The sequence below is a fragment of the Grammomys surdaster genome, unplaced genomic scaffold (assembly GCF_004785775.1).
Source record: "Grammomys surdaster isolate TR1022 unplaced genomic scaffold, NIH_TR_1.0 266, whole genome shotgun sequence".
NCBI lineage: Eukaryota > Metazoa > Chordata > Mammalia > Rodentia > Muridae > Grammomys > Grammomys surdaster.
Genome location: NW_021604707.1, coordinates 4,630,718 through 4,647,226, shown reverse-complemented (window position 1 = coordinate 4,647,226; position 16,509 = coordinate 4,630,718). Strand labels below are relative to the sequence as shown.

Here is a 16,509-nt window from a genome sequence, read left to right as displayed (position 1 = left end):
GGGACACACCTTCCCAACAGCTGGGACACACCTTCCCAACAGCTGGGGCCACACCTTCCCAACAGCTGGGGCCACACCTTCCCAACAGCTGGGGCCACCACCTTCCCAACAGCTGGGGCCACACCTTCCCAACAGCTGGGACCACCATCTTCCCAATAGCTGGGCCAGCTGCTTACTAACCCTCACCTTCTCTGTCTTTGCAGAAGTCCCACAGCTGACAGTGGCTGAACCCAAAGTGTCAGTGCTGGAGGGAGAAGAGGCCTGGCTGGGCTGTGCTCTCCAGCGGGGCACACCACCTGCTCAGCTCCTGTGGCTGGGACCCCAGCAACAGCAGTTGGAAGGAAGTACTTATGGGTTCACGCTACACCCTGAGGGTACTCACCTACGCCTTCAAGTCCGAGATGCTGACCCAGCACACCACAGGGGCACTTACCAATGTGTGGCCCGCAATGCCTTGGGCAATAGCAGCCAGAGTGTGCTGTTGGAGATCCTGAGTGAGTGTAAAGGATTTGTGTGCTCCGGTGGCAAGAGATGTGGCTGCAGAGGGCTTTGCAGAAAGCTCTGAAAATCATCCTCTCCAAATCTGGAGCATGACCCAGATGGGTCAGGGGAGTATGAATCTGATGGAATCTTAAACCCAGGCACATAGAATTCCACACTCCCTCATTTTATCAATGAGAAAGTGGGGTTTAAAGAAGCTCGGGGATACACACACCATCCCGTCTCTCCCCTCTGCAAACTGTCTAATCACAGGGAAAAGCCATGTAGCTGTTGCTAGGCAGACTGTCCGTTTGTATCTCCGTCTTCACTCCCCTCCAGGGTACCCAGCTCCTCCTAACGTCACCATCAGCCGACTGACCTACAGGCGACATCGGAGAGAAGTAGAGCTGCAGTGGACCATCTACGGCCCTGGAAATCTGACAGGCTTTCTGGTGCAGCAGAGGGCCAGTGTCCCCAGCTCAGAAGCTGGTGCTTGGGAGGTAGCAGCTAGTGACATTGAACCAGAGAGCAGGGACCAGCGTCTGGGAGGGTTGGACCCAGGAGTCCTTTATGCCTTCCGTATCCTGGCTATGAATCATCACACTGCAGGATATCCTTCGGAGGTGAAGACACCAGGTGCTGGGCTGGCAGCAGGGAGGAACACACTTCCTCCCACCACCCCTAGAAAACTGAAACCTGCCCCATCCTTCCCTTTATAGGCTACCATGCTCCAGCCCTTTGCCTCCATCCTGATGGGTCTCTTAGCCTATCTCTGTGTGCTTCCTACTTGTCCTTTCCTATTGCTCTTTTCCTAACTCTCCTGGCGCAGCTCGGGAGGCCCCAGGCACGGGAGCAGACCCCTGCTTCAGTTCCAATCGGAAGAAACTGGAGAAAGGGTGTGGGATGCTGAGGGTTTAAGAGGAACCCATTCTGTGCCTCAGTCTTACCTCTCAGGGAACAGGAGGGCTCAGCTTCCTGCTGCTTCCTCTATTCCTTATTTTATGGTCTAGTTCCTTCAGCCCCAAGAATGCCATAATAAGTAGTATCCTTATGTATCTTCTGCCAGAAATGGGGATTTGGCTGGGGGTGCAAACCATCATCACCAGGCAGCCAGAACTCCTCTTTTGATGGAAAAGAGCCGAACTCCACATTCCCAGGGTCCCCCACGTCAGGCAGCAGAGCCTTTGGGAGGCACAGGGCACCATCTCTGTACCCTGTGAGTCACTGTTGCCCAAGTTCATTGATGGGGATAGTTAATACCAACCATGCTCTCACCTCCTAGTGGACCCCGCCTTCAGTGCCTACCCAGCTATACTGGGAGCTGCAGGCACAGGAGTTGTGGTGGCAATGGCGACCTCTTTGTTGGTGTTCCAGTATGCTGCCCGGCACCCACATACTTTGCCCTGTGAGTGGGAATCTGAAAGGATGGGTTGTTTGACCCCGTAGGGTGGACAGGTGTAGACCTACCTAAAGGAGAATCTATAGACTCTTCCTTTGCTGTGATACCATCCTTTGAGGTTCAAGACCCCAGCCAGCCTCAGGCACTGGGGTCATTCATTCTCTTTAGGTTCCTGAGACCCTGTATGGAGGCCACTAGGAAGGGGAGGGCCATTTTCCTGGGGTCCACACTGTGTTGATCAAGTGATGCTTTTTCGTTTCTTCCCACAGGTCTGAATCGGCTGCTTGTTCCTATGTGAGTGTGCAACTTATCTTTATGGGGTCTAGACTTCTTCATTGGAAAGGAAAGCTAGAAGTTGCAGATGCCTCTCTCTCTCTCTCTCTCTCTCTCTCTCTCTCCCCCCCCCCACCTCAGGGGGCACGAGCAGCAACAGAGAGCCTCCAGGGAAAGCATTGAGGCCCCAGCAGGTAGGCACCATCTGTGCCAATGACTACACAAGAATCCACTGCTGGTTTGCATGTATGGCGTGTGGTCAGAGAGTAGCCTCCACACCCCAACTTGCTCTTCTCTGTCCACCTGTGCTCTTTCTAGGCACTGAAACAGCTTCTACCACCTCAGGTTCAGACCCTATACAAGAATCCATTGATGCTCCAGTAAATGTCACCATTACAGTGACTGCGACACCGTAAGGTCAATAATGGTGCAGTGGACTGAGGGAAGGCAGGTAGGGTGGAACAACCCCATCAGATTTTGGTCTTAAAATTAAGGTGGTAACTTTTTCTTCCTCACCCAACACCCAGATATCAACTACTTCCAATTCAATATCCAGATTCAAGAAGTGGTCCGTGGCCCAGTTACAGTGTTCCACATGACAGAACATGTCCAGCTTGTGACAGATAGCAGAAAATCTACGACTGGAGACATCATGGAAGGCAACTGAGAACAATTGAAAATGGTACAAGGAATGTTCTCTGATACCAGGGAACTAAGAGTGGGGTTCTTTCTAGAAGAAGAGAGGAGGAAAAAAGGCACTGGGTTGAGTAATCCCTAACTCAATTACAACTTCTGAGCTGGTTGCTTGAGTCATGCTTTATTGGCAAGAAGAGCCAGGTGCCTAGGTATGTGCTCCCTTTGTTCAAATGTAGCTTGGGAGCATCGCTGACCATGCAGCGGTCAGACTCCTAGAATCTGTGCCAGCAGGGGTATCAGCAACACTCCAGTCACCAGGCCTGGGGGAGCTGGCTGACAGAGAGCAGAGGCTGTTCCAAACTCACACTCTGACAGCTGCCAGTGTGAGCCTGAAATCTGGGTGAGGCACAAGTGAGCGCTTGTTTGGCTGACACGGGGTGGAAAAGTCAGAACTCAGAGCTGCTCTGCAGAGGACTCAGAGGAGAAGAAACAGCGACAGAGCCAAGGGCTGATCCGCCAGCAGTATGGAAAGTGGCGCCTGACAGGAGACAGAAAACTGGGAGAAACCTAAGAAGCTTCTTCAGTTCTCACACACTTGGGCCTTATTAGAAAAAGGGTTTCAGCTTTCCTTGCAGCTTTGAGGATGGGGTCTGGGAGTTAAAAGTGGCTTATTTAAGTATGAGAAATGAAATTTAAAAAATGGCCACATCTGACAGCAAGGATTCTGTTGATTTTCTGGTCAGGGAAGATAACTGACTTCCATTAGTCAGGGCAGTGATACAAGTTTCCTTGAAGGTGCTATACCCCATCCTGGTATATCCTGCTCTATCCCCTCCAAGGATGCTGAGGTTGTGATGAAGACACTATGGAGAAAAAGAACCTCCTCTTTCCTCATTTCCCTCCCATCTTCTATCTCATGCAGGGGTCCTGTTGGGGTCCCTCAGATTCCCTAGTAGACAGCTACTGTGGTCTTGCTCCCTCCCAATACTGGCAGTCACGATAAGGGAGACTGGGTCCTTGGGTGTTCACAGGGGCTTTGCAGAGCAACAAGGCGGAGGTTCTGGGAAGTTTCCAAATAGGACAATTACACACTCTTAGTATAAGCCACTCTGTACCCCCAGGAGAGTGTATAGTATCTCTCTTCACAGGCGACTTCGTGTGAAAGCAGCATTCTCTTTTAATATAAAATCATGTCAACCAAATAAAACCTGTCAAAACTACATCACTTAAGAGTATGTACAATTTCACACGTAACAGCACAACTTTAAGGAAAATAAAAGATTTTTTTTTCAATATAGTACAACACAAGCATCTCAGGGTCAATGCTGTAAGAGCGAGCAACATAGGTCAAGGACAGTTCCCAACAGTTCCTTGGTAGTGCTGGAGCTGACAGAGACATGATATGCTCGGCCTGGAATAACAACTATACAAGGAGAACCCAGAAAAAACCGTTTTACAATGAGATCACCCCAACAGTTCAGAATAACACAATTAACCTGTACCCTGCACAGCACCTGTCACCAGAGTCAGCCACATAATTGGTGAACACAACCAGGGAACAATGACATGATTTACTAGGACTAGGGTAGTTTCATGCTAAACAAAGACTCATCCAAACCATGAAAAGGTGTCCCCAGCAGGGGTGGACAACAGCACACATTCTAGACTGGTTCCATGGAGAGTGAACCATAACGCTTCCAGAGAGAGGTAAATGGGGCATGCGTGATGGATCAGGTAAACTGGGTTCCAGCACAGACTCCAGCTCACTCGTGAGCTGGGAATCCCATGCCTACTCTGTCTGCTTGCTGTGGAGGTCGGAAGAGATAACAGTAACAAACAGGGAACTTAGTAAACAATCATTCTTCCACAAATGCGTGCTATCCCATCTCGGAATGACTGATGACACCTCCCCCCAACACATGGCGGCCCCACATTTGCCTATGTCCTCTTGACTCCTGGGGAAGTGACACTTGCTAGGACCATTTCCGGTGACTGTGCAGGGCTAGAAAGTTCACAGAAACTCACACTAAGGAGAACTCAAGCTCCTAAATATAAAGGCAATTATATAGATTTATATTTATATTTATATATCTCAATATATAAAGCCATTTTTATAAATAAAATACAATAAAAGGGTTAACACTTAAAACAGCGTTACTAATCATAAATAAAGCAGTCCACAATGAGATTGCCCCTAAAGGTAAAGGAAATTTCATCTTCCTCATGGGCAAGCCCCATGTCAAATTCAATCTTTAAAAGCAGTTCTGACCTAAGGCTCCCACCAGCATACCTGTTTCATGAGTCACAGTGAACAACTGACTGCCCACAGACATTTGCTTCCTGCCTTCCTAAACCCCTGCTCTGAGCAGCTTTGTTCCAATCCAACTGGCAAAGCACACAGTAGGTCTCTATGCTGTCCTTTGCAAGTCAAGACATAAGGCTACAGCCGTCTGCCTCCAGAACTAATTGCATATTTCTTACACTATGGTCATGAACCCCAGGATCATAGAACTCCCTTCTACAGCACCCCGCTACCCAGCTATGGAATTCTATTTACTGCATTCTACAGAAGCAACTTTTCCGAAGTGGCCTCTGCTGAAACAGCACATTCCCACTAACAGTTCTATTTATAAAAGATACAGACATATGTAAGGGAATACTGACAAATGTATATAGAGTTGATTACTACAGTATCTTATTCTCTTTCACTGCAATTTGTGGGAAACAAAAAACCAAAATGTATCCTGGAATTGTCTGATTCCACATAAAGAGAATAACTTTGGTTTCCCCCCCTTAAGGGATACAACCATTCAAAAGCAGATCTGTGATCTGTCAGGGCTTGGTTCATTTGTAGCACCTGGAGTTTCTATTTCACACATTTTGGATGAAAAGCCTTCCGAAGGCCGCTGCAATGTCCTTGTCACTCTGAGAACAGTAACTGGCTACATGGACCCTGCTGACTGACGCCTGGATTACTTTTTATAATGATGGTGACCAGAAAAACTGTCAACAAATGCCCTCAAACCCTTTTCTTCAAACTAAGCTTTTCCTGACGTTCTGCTGCAGTTTGGATACTATTTTCCAAAGGCCTATCTGTGTGTTCAAGGTCCGATTCCCACAGCAGCTTGTTCCGGAGGTGGAAGAATCTTGAACAGGGAGGAATGTGAGGTTTTCAGATCACTGAGGCACACTCTCGGGTGGGGCAGGGTTGGGGGAGGGGACCTGTACACTCTGCTCCTCTCCTCTTTCTCCCCTCACCTCTCCTTTGTGGTATAAGCAATTTTGCTCTGCCATGCATACCCAATTTTGCTCTGCCATGCATACCCACCAGGATGTGTTCCCTCAGCACAGGCCCAAAGCACAGGTCTATCTGATCACAAGCTAGAACTTCTCAAACTGGGAGCCAAGCTAACCCTTCGTACTTATAAGACAATCACCTCAGGAATTTTGCTACAGTGGCAGAAGGATGGCTTCACACATGCTCACTCAGATCCTCCAGGACACTGTCTATGTTGGAAGTGACAAAAATGTCAGTCTTCAAGTAGTTTTAACACCGCAAGCACTATGGGACAGAGGGGAGAGCTTCACTTAGAGGTCCCTTTCAGCCCTCCTCTCTCTTGAGGCGTGTGACAGCTTTCTCTTTAAACTGTCACTTCAAAAGTCTCATTTTGTACTATATACCCTTGCAAGGAGTGTCAAGAACTCATGGCGACCATTTTGTAAATTAAAATAAAGCAGTGAACCATGAAGGCATTAATTTTCTTTCTGAATCTGGTTCCCTTTCTACATAGTACAATAACCCAAACAGACTTTACATGCTTCCCTGTTCATAACAACACTGGCTAATTTGATACCTAGAAGACTGACCATTACTTATACTCAGGCACAGAGAGAAAATAAGTCAGAATTAGTATTTCTCTGGAAGGCAGTCATAAAATTTGTCAGCTGGGTTGGCTATTATAAACACATGATCACAACTATGGTTGATTTCTAAATGTTCAGAAAGTCTGATGACATGGGAGAAGTGACAGTTTTCATGTAGGAAAGATTGGTGACAAATGTGAACTGGCTTGGACAATCCTCCTCCCCACAACTGAAGAGGCCAGAAGATGGGACCCAGCACAAGTTCCTACTGCCACTGAAGGCCCCGGCAGACACAATGATGCCCCGCTCTCCAGATGATTGAAAAACTCTATAAAAAATGGGGGGGTGGGGGAGGGAGGAAGAAATGGAGAAGAGAAAATGTAAGGCATAAATAATATAAAAGGGCACACATTTTAAGAGACATTCATGACATTACTACTACAAACAATAAATAATGGTTTTCTCTGATTTGATGTCCTTCACACAGTTTGTCCCCAGGCCCGTGTGGCGCAGTTGCTGGCTCGCAGTGGGAACATGAAGAGGCTTGCTCGTGTTCCTCTCAGGTCTCATGGGCTTGCTGAAGGACCACTGACAGCCCGTCTAGAGGGGGGCCAGGAGGAGACCACGCTGTCTTCTCACCGCAGTCCTCCAAGACAGGCGACAGAATAAGAGGGTTCCAACTGAAAACTCTGTTCTCTGCTTCTGAATGACCACTGCTGTCTCCTGAAAAACGGAGATTTGGGTACACTGAAGATTAATACATCAGCTTCATACAGCTGTTTCTGAAAGCAGTGTGTTGATAAAGAAACACACAAAAGTAAGTCCTGCTTAGGTTTGGGTTGAATCTGAGGAAGAAGGTACACTTAAAAAAAATGGATTCTCATGAGTTACTCTGTAAGTCATTTGGGATTAAAATGATGGCCTTAAGACTCCCTATGAAAGCATCTTACAGAAAGGTTATAGTTCCTACAGGAAACTCAAAGAAATGCAGGGCCCATGCTCACAAAATGCATCACCCCAGCAAGTCCTCCGTTCTGGTACTAATGAGTCCACATCTGTCTGGATAACTTCCCACAGTGCAATGGGATTAGCAACCTGAGCTGTCTACTGCTATTAGACCCTGAGTGTAGGATCTCATCCGATCTGAGAAGCTAAGCAGGGTCAGCTCTGGTTAGTATTTAGATGGGAGACATGGTGGGCTGAAAGGTATAACAACAGAGAAGTTCCAAGAATCTCTCTGCCATCTTTATCTTTTCTTCAAGTGCCCAACACTCCCACCCAGTCTTCTAAGGTTTCTGTGAGCCAACCACTGGTATGGCTTTCCTGATACAGCTTCCCGATACAGGTTTCAGCCCCCCAGAGACTAGAAACAGAAGGAGGAAAACGCCTCCCTGTACCTCTGTTCAACTCTGCAGTGTCTTCTGTGGAATCAGAATTGATGTCACTTATGTTGTCCTGGCAGCAAGTATGCTGGGTAGGTCTTGGTTCCACACTGTCTTGGGCACGATCAGGAACTGTGGAAGCTGGACACATAGGTACCTTCATGGCATTGAGGGGCTTCATTTCCAGACCATCCTGAGGATGAGAGGCTACCACTGGGACCACAGGAAGGGGACTGTTGGTTTTGGTGAAGCACCTGCAGAGTTTAAGCCGAGAAACAGAACTGAGTGTTTAGGGGCATCAATAATCAAAATAAGCTTGTTTTAAACATAATGAATATTTCATACTCACTAACCTTTCAGAATTATGCTTGAAAAATAACTAATTGACTCATTAGGATTGGAAATACCAAGACCCTGAAAATTACCGTTGTAATGGAAGATGATAGGAAAATGTACGAAAGGCAAACCACCTAAAGACAGAACCTTCCGTGATGACCCAACCCACATACTTCCTGTACTCCACTGTCAGAAAACAACTCCCATTTCATTACCTAATTCCTAAATACAGCACACAGAAGCGAAACACACCAGCAAGGACTGAGGGAGAGAAGTGCAGGACAGAGAGTTTAGATACACGGCCACCCAAGAGAAATGGCCTCACGACAGTCAATATCAAAACCTGTGAAGTCAGATGACACACTGGTTTCTTTTGTCACTGCTATGACAAAGTCCCCAACAACAACCACTTAACAAAGGAGAGTTCCACTCTGGGTCCAAGTTCAAGGGTATGATGCACCATGGTGTGGATGCTTTGGTGGCAGGGATGGAGGTAGCTGGGGACACCGCATCTGCGGTCAAGAAGCTGGTATTCCACTGGCTTTCTCCATTCTATTCAGTCTGGGACTCCGGTCCACACTCACTGTGGATATCTCCACTTCGGTTAACCTAGTCCAAGTACTCCCTCAGAGACCTGTTCACAGTTTTGTCTCCTAGGAGATTCTAGACCCTGTCACCTGACAGTCAACATTAACCCTCGCATGTGCTTTCCCCGTCAGCCCTGCAGGAAACCGTATAGACTAGCCATTGAGAACCCAGCAGTTTTAAGATTTTTATTTCCCATTGTCGAATTAATTCACTGGGAATTTACCAGTGCTCAACACTTTATTTCAAGTCCATTCTGCTTTTATTTCCTGCCTCCAGCTTCAACCTGGGTAATTTCTGCGACTCCGCCTCCTGGGTCTTTGGTTCTTCTGTTGTCTCTTCCCACCGATGTCGCTCTCACCCTGTACACCCTCCATTCTCACGCCGTCCTTTCTCAGCCCCGAACTTTCTATTTGGATTTTTCTCAGCTGAAACATCCACATGTTCATTTATTTTCCCGCAGGTCCTTGAACATATTTATAATATCTGCTTAATGCCACTGTTTGCTAACGGTGACGCTTGGGCCATCTCAGGATTTGCTTTGACTATCCTGGGGTATCTCCTCAGGAAGAACCACATCCTATGTCCTTGGATGTATAGTGATTCTTTTTCGATCTTGATTCCTCTTCAAATTTTCTGTTTGTTTCACTGTCGGTGAACTCGGTCTTCTCACATGTTCCTTCTTGAGCCCTTACTTTGAGCCTGGAGAAAGCCTTCAGGTGAAACCCAGACTGTCTTTGAAGGAGAGGGTTCTAGTTCAGTTTCTGTCTGAAACATTATTAAATCATCTATATTTTATCATTGCCATCTGCTGAAGATCAAGCTGTTCCTGTTACTGGTACTTTTTTTTTTTAATTTCTAAATTTGGGACTAAGAAAAGTTTAAAACTGAGGCTCTGTTATGCTTTAATGTAAGGCAGGCACAGAGATGAGCAGGTACATGATTGAAATAGGTCATTTGAGAGAATAAAGACCAGAATTCTTTATTTCCATCTTTAACACATGGGAGAGCAGATTTCTGGGACAAAACGAAAAAATTTAGGAAAGGAGTCCGGTTCTGGTGGCTCAAGTCACTGGCAAGACCGGTTCTGAGCAAGAAGATACAGATGAGTCTGAAAGAGAACCACATACCTGTCAGTAAATCGAGTCATTAACTTAACTAAATCCAACTTCTATTTCAAATAAAAAAAAAAATACACTAACTATAGAGTTAATGGATTCAGACATCAGGGAACTAATTTTAACTTTAGATAATATGGCAAAAACATGAATATGGTCCATGTTTTTTCCATACAGGTCTTCGACCAGTTCAGCTGAAGGAACACCAGCTATAGACATGAATACACTGGAGTGAGAACCAGAGCCCTGGCCTGGACACGTTGTATCTCAACAGAGAAGGGCATCACTTCTGGTTTTCTCCCTTGGTTGTTTTAATCAGCTCGGAACTTTTAACAGTGTTCGAATGATCAATGTCTCCGCCCACTTTGCACTTTGTTGTTGGCATCCCCCACTCTCGTACTCAGTGGACCCCAAAGTTCCCCTGTGGAATCAGTCCATGCTACCCACAGACTCTGAATATGTTAAAACACGGGGGTAATGTCAAAGGGGGAAATAATTCTAGTCTCAAACTACTATTCGAGAGAATTTAATGAGTATACGGGACTTCATAAATCCTCTCCTGTGGAAGATCCCTCAACTGGCAAGGACTGTGGTAGGCACTGTGGACAAGGTAAAGGCAGCAGGGGTCCCATTCCCAGCCTAGCAGAGATACGGAAGCAAACAAACAGTTGCAACCAAATGTTGGGATATGGAAGGAAGTGGCGGAGACCTGGGACTTGGCAAAGGGCTAAGGGTGGAAGGCATTGGGATTGCATAGCTGAGGACCTGGCATTAGTATCAGTTATGAAACTGGAGAATTTAAAGAAACTCAGAAGTATCTCTGGTCAGGGGAATTAGAACTGGCTACTGTGACTTACTGGAAGTATTTCTAAAAATTTAAATTCCAGGCTCCTGGCTACTTAGTTTATACCATAATATCTGTCCTGCTAAAAACCACTAAAAGGATAGAAAATTTTTACTTTTAATCTGTTCAAGGCACTGGGAATTACTAAAGTGCTTGTGTGGCTAAGAGTGTAGAGAAAGCCAGCGTGAACCTGATCGTCAGCCTTCTGTTGCTCTTGAGGCACCTGCTCAACTGAGTGCAGATAAAACTCTGCAAGATCAAGAACTGAGAATCTAAGAACCTGAGCTGAACTTCTGGAAGCTAGGAAGACAACAGCAGCCTGCCAAGAGGAAAAGGCCCAGGAAACACACATGGGCTCTTCACTGGGACCCTCAAAGGGCTATATCCTAAAGGGAAGACTGAACAGGAATAGGCTGGGCTTTAACAAAATTGTGTGTATGCGAGAGTGTGTGCTGTTTGCTCAGCTGTCTGTGGAAGTGCACACGGCCTTTTGTGCTCGCCGAGGCTGAGGAGGACATCTGGTGTCCGCTCTATCATTCTCCACCTTTTCTTTTGAGAGAAGGTTTCTCACTGAATTTGGAGCCAGGCTGGCAGCCAGCAAACCACAGCAATCCTCCTGTCTCTACCTTACACAGCATTGGGGTCATAGGGATACTTGAAGCTGTGTCCAGCTTTTTACACAGGTGCTAGGGATTTGAACTAGGTCCTTATGCCTGCGCGGAGAGCATTTTTACTTGTTGACCCATCTCCCAACCTTTAGACAAAGGTTCTACAAAGCCTAAATAAACCTCAGCATTACATTAGTTCAACCCCAGTTGGGCTTCAAGTAATTTGGCCCTCATCCAGCTGTATGGCTACACATAGAGGTAAATCCTTTGTGGAAAAAAATATCTTCTAGCGCTTATACCAGTTTACACGACTTACACAGAAAACAATTCTGCCAAGTATTAAAACAAGAACGAGAGAAAGCAAGTTGAGGATGGAGAGATGGCTCAGTGGTTAAGAGCACTGACTGCTCTTCTAGAGGTCCTGAGTTCAATTCCCAGCAACCACATGGTGGCTTATAACCATTTGTAAAGGGATCTGATGCCCTCTTCTGGTGTGTCTGAAGACATCGACAGTGTACCCACATACATGAAATAAATAAATCTTAAAAAAAAAAAAATCTCCTGGTTGAAGGAAAATGAGTAACAAAAGAGGGTGGTGTAGAAATTTAGAATGCATATTGTCAGTTAATAAGCATCAATTATAAAGCCTTTCAGGATTTTAACTATTTTAGAGCAAAAACGTTTTTAAAAGAAGACCATAAAGAGATCATTAAAAGAAGAAATGAAGTTAAACTATCCCAAAGTGAATTCTTATTTGTTTGTTTAGTGTGTGTGTCTGTGTGTGCATGTGTGAACGTGAGCACATCTGGAAATCAGAAGACAACTTGCTAGAATTGTTTCCCTCTTTCCACCATGTGGATTCTAGGAACTAAATGTAGGTTGCCAGGCAGACATCTTCGCCCCCTGAGTCTATCTTGCCAGCCTCTTGTATGAGTTCTAATGCATATCAGACTCTAGCTAAAGTCATAATGCCCAGTGCCAAACACATAGTAAATGATGTACAGTAGGACTTAAAAAATTTAAAATAAATAAGAAAATATTAGCATTAAAAAATTTTGGCATATATATATATATATATATATATATATTTTTTTTTTTTTTTTTCCAAGCAAGTAAGTTATTAAGGAATAGCATTAGGCTCATTAGTGCAAGACTGTTCTCAGTCCATAACTAACGTGAGGTAAGACACGGATATTAAAGTAGGAGGGTCTGGGGTACTTATTCTTTTGCTGTTTGCATCACAATACTAGTTATCCACCTCTGTTCAATACTGACTTGTGGCTAGATACTTTTTCTGATATCTGTTGACTTTAGGGTTAGCTGGCTTAAATATCAGTCTCCTAGAGGTCAGCCATGACCGTCCTCAATGTCACAGACGCACACCCAGGCGCTCGATCCTGATGGTGTCACATGTGCAAAAGTGAACTTCTGGCTTCCCTTTCTCTGGGAATCTGAAGGTAATGTAAGGTGCTAGGAGACTGAGCTTAGAGGACAAAGAAGGACCAGAAAGAAAAGTTTGTGTAAAAGAAGCACAATTAAGCTGAGGGGAAAATAAAAACCAAACTTGCCAGAATCTGAAAAAAAAAAAAAAAGCAAGGTAGCTCCCAACAAATATAAGCATTACAAATAAAATGAATTCATACAGCAACTGTGAATGAATTTCATCATGCTAAAATAACAAAATGCCAGGGACTCACCAGACAGTGAGAGACCTCTTCTTTCCTTTTTGGTTTCTCTTGTCCTGAGCTCTTCTTTAATTTGAAGCAAGTTGTAGATGGGATTTCTGAGTGAAGTCTAAGGGCTTTTCAACATTGTGATTTCTAAAGAACATTTTTCAGAGTGGCATGAAGCTACATTCACAGGGCAGGATTGGGGGCCAGCAAGACAGAAGAGCGAGGGCCAGATTCTACAGGGATGACCATTGATGTACGTTAGTGTGCCAGGAACACTAAAGACATTTGAAAATGACAGATTCTTGGCAGGAGAAAGTACAACTTCCTGTTAAGTATTCTTTAGTATCTGCTTTTCAGGTCAATCTCCTTTGAACTGTACCTCTCCCTCATCAGAGATCAGAGTAGGGTGGATAGTAATATAATTTACATTTGTAAAGTAGCTAGGACCCAGATTTCACTATGATAAACCACAATGATTTAAAATTTTCTAGTACATTGAATCTTAACTCAGAATCTACAATTAACCACTTAGCTAACCAAATGTAAGTAATTGCATCGCCTCCCTGGTTAGTATACTTCCAGATGTCTGTTTCAGAGGAAAAACAGCTTGGACTTGGGCTGGGCATGCGGAGATAAAAGCATATGGTCCACACAGAGGGCTGTGACCTCTCTTCTGAATGTGATCAGGTGCAGCATGAGGAAGCGAGTCTGTCACTGATAGTGCTCTGACAGTTTCTAAGGCAATAATCAGAGTATCTGAATGTGTAAATTAAGAGACCAAATCTCCACAGAGTGAGAAAGAACAGAACATTCCTTAAGACTCTTAAAACGCACTCTATAGTTCACACAACTCAGTAACTTTCACAATCTGGGGCTTCCCAACCTTCGAATGCAGTGCCTGCAGACAGACTATGGAGTCAATGTTTCTGCAGAGCTGTCACCAGCCCAGGGAGACTCCTCTTCTTCATTCTATTGACACCAAGTAAACGCAACTCTGAGCATCTCATGAGAAATACAAAGTGGGCTATGCTGTAAGAGCTCACGTGGTCTAGAACTCGTCTGTTTACAAGACAACCTTTTCACCTATCTGTTTATGAGATGGAAAAAATGACATTGTAGGAATCACAAGACTAATGAAATACTCTGTAACCAGCAATCTGAACAGCATGAATGGAAAGAAAAAGAGAACTGAACCAAAGTTTATGTTTGCATTTGAGAGACCACGGTGTATTGGTAGTTAATTAAACATAATTTGGTTATTTCTGTAATTTATGCAGACAAATGTCTTCTAAATAAGTATTTCCCTTCTGATTATATGCTTGAATATAATTACATAGAATTATAATGGCTATTCTGATCAGATGTGGGGACAAGTTTTACGTGTAGCCCCTTCCCCAACATTTTTGCAGTACTGGAGACTGAACCCAAGCCCTTATGGATGCCAGGCAAATATTCTACCACTAAGCCAGCCAGGCCCTCTCTCTCTTCATTATCCTTGAAGGCAAGGAGTAAAGATGCATGGGCCACCTGAATACTCAACATTTATTTTCACGCACATGCCCTGAAGACTTCTGCAATAATAACTTGATGGTGTTTGTTTATATTTAGTTCATCTTCGCTGTTTCCTCTGGTCACTGCTAGCTCTTTTATTGGCTGTTCTACTCCAGTGTGGGAGCAGGTAAGTTGCTGTACCACAGAACCCTCATGACCCTCCTCCATGACCACGGTCGGTCATTCTCACTGTCTACATGGTTGGATTCTGGGATGAGTCCAGCATCACGGTGGCACTTTGCTTTAGAACTTAATTTAATCAATCAGTTACTTTTACACAAAAGGTGGCAGTGCTGGGAAACAATAAATGTTAGATTGTATCATTTATCCATGAACAAGGCAAACAGACCCACAAACAGTTTATAACTTAAAGACCAAAAGCAATACTCCATGACAAAAGGCCCCCCGGTCTCCATTTTAGAAACAAGAAGTAATTTGGGGGTAACATTATAACCGTTCCAGAAAGAGGGTATTGAACAGTTAGAGATGTATCTGAGGTTACAAACATTGCTGCTAAAAAAAAAAATTAAATTAAAATTAAAAACCCAAAAAACCAAAACCCAGCCAACAAATAAACATACATGCAAAAAACAAACAACAACAACAAAAAAAACCCAAACCCAAACCAAACAAAACATTTCTCCTGCTCAGTTCCCAGCATCAAATCAGAAGGCTCACAACCACCTGTAACTAACTCCATGTCCTCAAAGTAGACAGACCACCATAGGCAAATGAAAGGCAGAAGCTTGGACTTGGTACTTTCTTCTGCTGGCATTAAGGATAGTTCTGAAGTAGAGAAGAACTGGGTTTGTTTTTTTTTTTAATGGCCTGTTCTGAAGAAAAGTTTAAGTGTTCTAGACAAATAACAACCACCTGGGTCCATCAAAACCTCTCTGGAGACTCCTATTATAACTTAATGTCCTCCCTTCATCTCTGCATCCATTTTTATCCGAGCACGTCTGACACGAGCCGTTGAAGGACACTCCCAGACTGAGAACATACAGACAGCTAGGATTATCACTACATACAAACTTGGCAGCCATCTGTAATATCTGATTTTCTAGGCACTATCCCCGGTGGCTTTCTTTCTCTTGATTATCAGCCATTAGGTCTGGACTTCTTTTTCTTTTCCCAGATGAACTATAGACATTTTTCCAGACTGATTTTTTACTTCCTGCCCATTTCCAGTCTCCCTAGGACCCTTAAAGTTAATCTCTCATTCTTTCCTGATGGGACCTCCATTCACTCATCTGTAAATTTCATCAGTGTCTTCTCTACTCTCTCTTACAAATTATAAAGACTGATGGCAAATAGACTCAATTTAATGTCAATTCCTTCCCATTAAACTAGCCAAGCAGCTAACAAACCACATTTGATTGCATATCCAGAACTGTGCTGTTTTGTCTAAATTGAGGAGAAGAGAAAGGCAGAAAGAATTTGATTTATTTGATTACAAGCTGTTTAACTCTTGAAATGTCGAACAGCACAACGTTTTCTCAATTATGCCTTTAGTGGAGGGGATGCTGACCAGCACAGTGGTTTCTCAATTACATTTGCAGTGCAGGGGACTGGCTCCCTGCAGGGCTGCATGCAACAGGCCTCTTTCTACAGGCTACTAAAATCCTCAGAAGGTTTTACTTTTCAGTTAAGAGAACACAGGAGGCCACACAGTCATTTACATGCCCTGAGATGTAACAATTCCCCCTAGACTGCCCTGGGATGTAACAATTCCCCCTAGAAAGCTCTGGGATGTAACAATC

At 44.5% G+C, this 16,509-nt stretch overlaps 2 protein-coding genes across 2 annotated transcripts in view; one reads left to right on the top strand and one right to left on the bottom strand.

The window, feature by feature from the left end:
• Positions 1-2,568, top strand: part of Vsig10l2 (V-set and immunoglobulin domain containing 10 like 2) — a 10,010-nt gene extending 7,442 nt beyond the window's left edge. The window contains exons 7-12 of the mRNA XM_028776169.1: positions 204-494; positions 820-1,116; positions 1,763-1,885; positions 2,149-2,173; positions 2,294-2,346; positions 2,471-2,568. Of these exons, the coding sequence (XP_028632002.1) occupies positions 204-494; positions 820-1,116; positions 1,763-1,885; positions 2,149-2,173; positions 2,294-2,346; positions 2,471-2,568 (887 nt within the window). The remainder of the gene's footprint in view (positions 1-203; positions 495-819; positions 1,117-1,762; positions 1,886-2,148; positions 2,174-2,293; positions 2,347-2,470) is intronic.
• Positions 2,569-3,945: 1,377 nt separating this feature from the next.
• Positions 3,946-16,509, bottom strand: part of Cdon (cell adhesion associated, oncogene regulated) — an 86,050-nt gene continuing 73,486 nt past the window's right edge. The window contains exons 19-20 of the mRNA XM_028776188.1: positions 8,050-8,288; positions 3,946-7,375 (exon numbers count right to left, since the gene is read on the bottom strand). Of these exons, the coding sequence (XP_028632021.1) occupies positions 7,212-7,375; positions 8,050-8,288 (403 nt within the window). The 3' untranslated portion in view covers positions 3,946-7,211. The remainder of the gene's footprint in view (positions 7,376-8,049; positions 8,289-16,509) is intronic.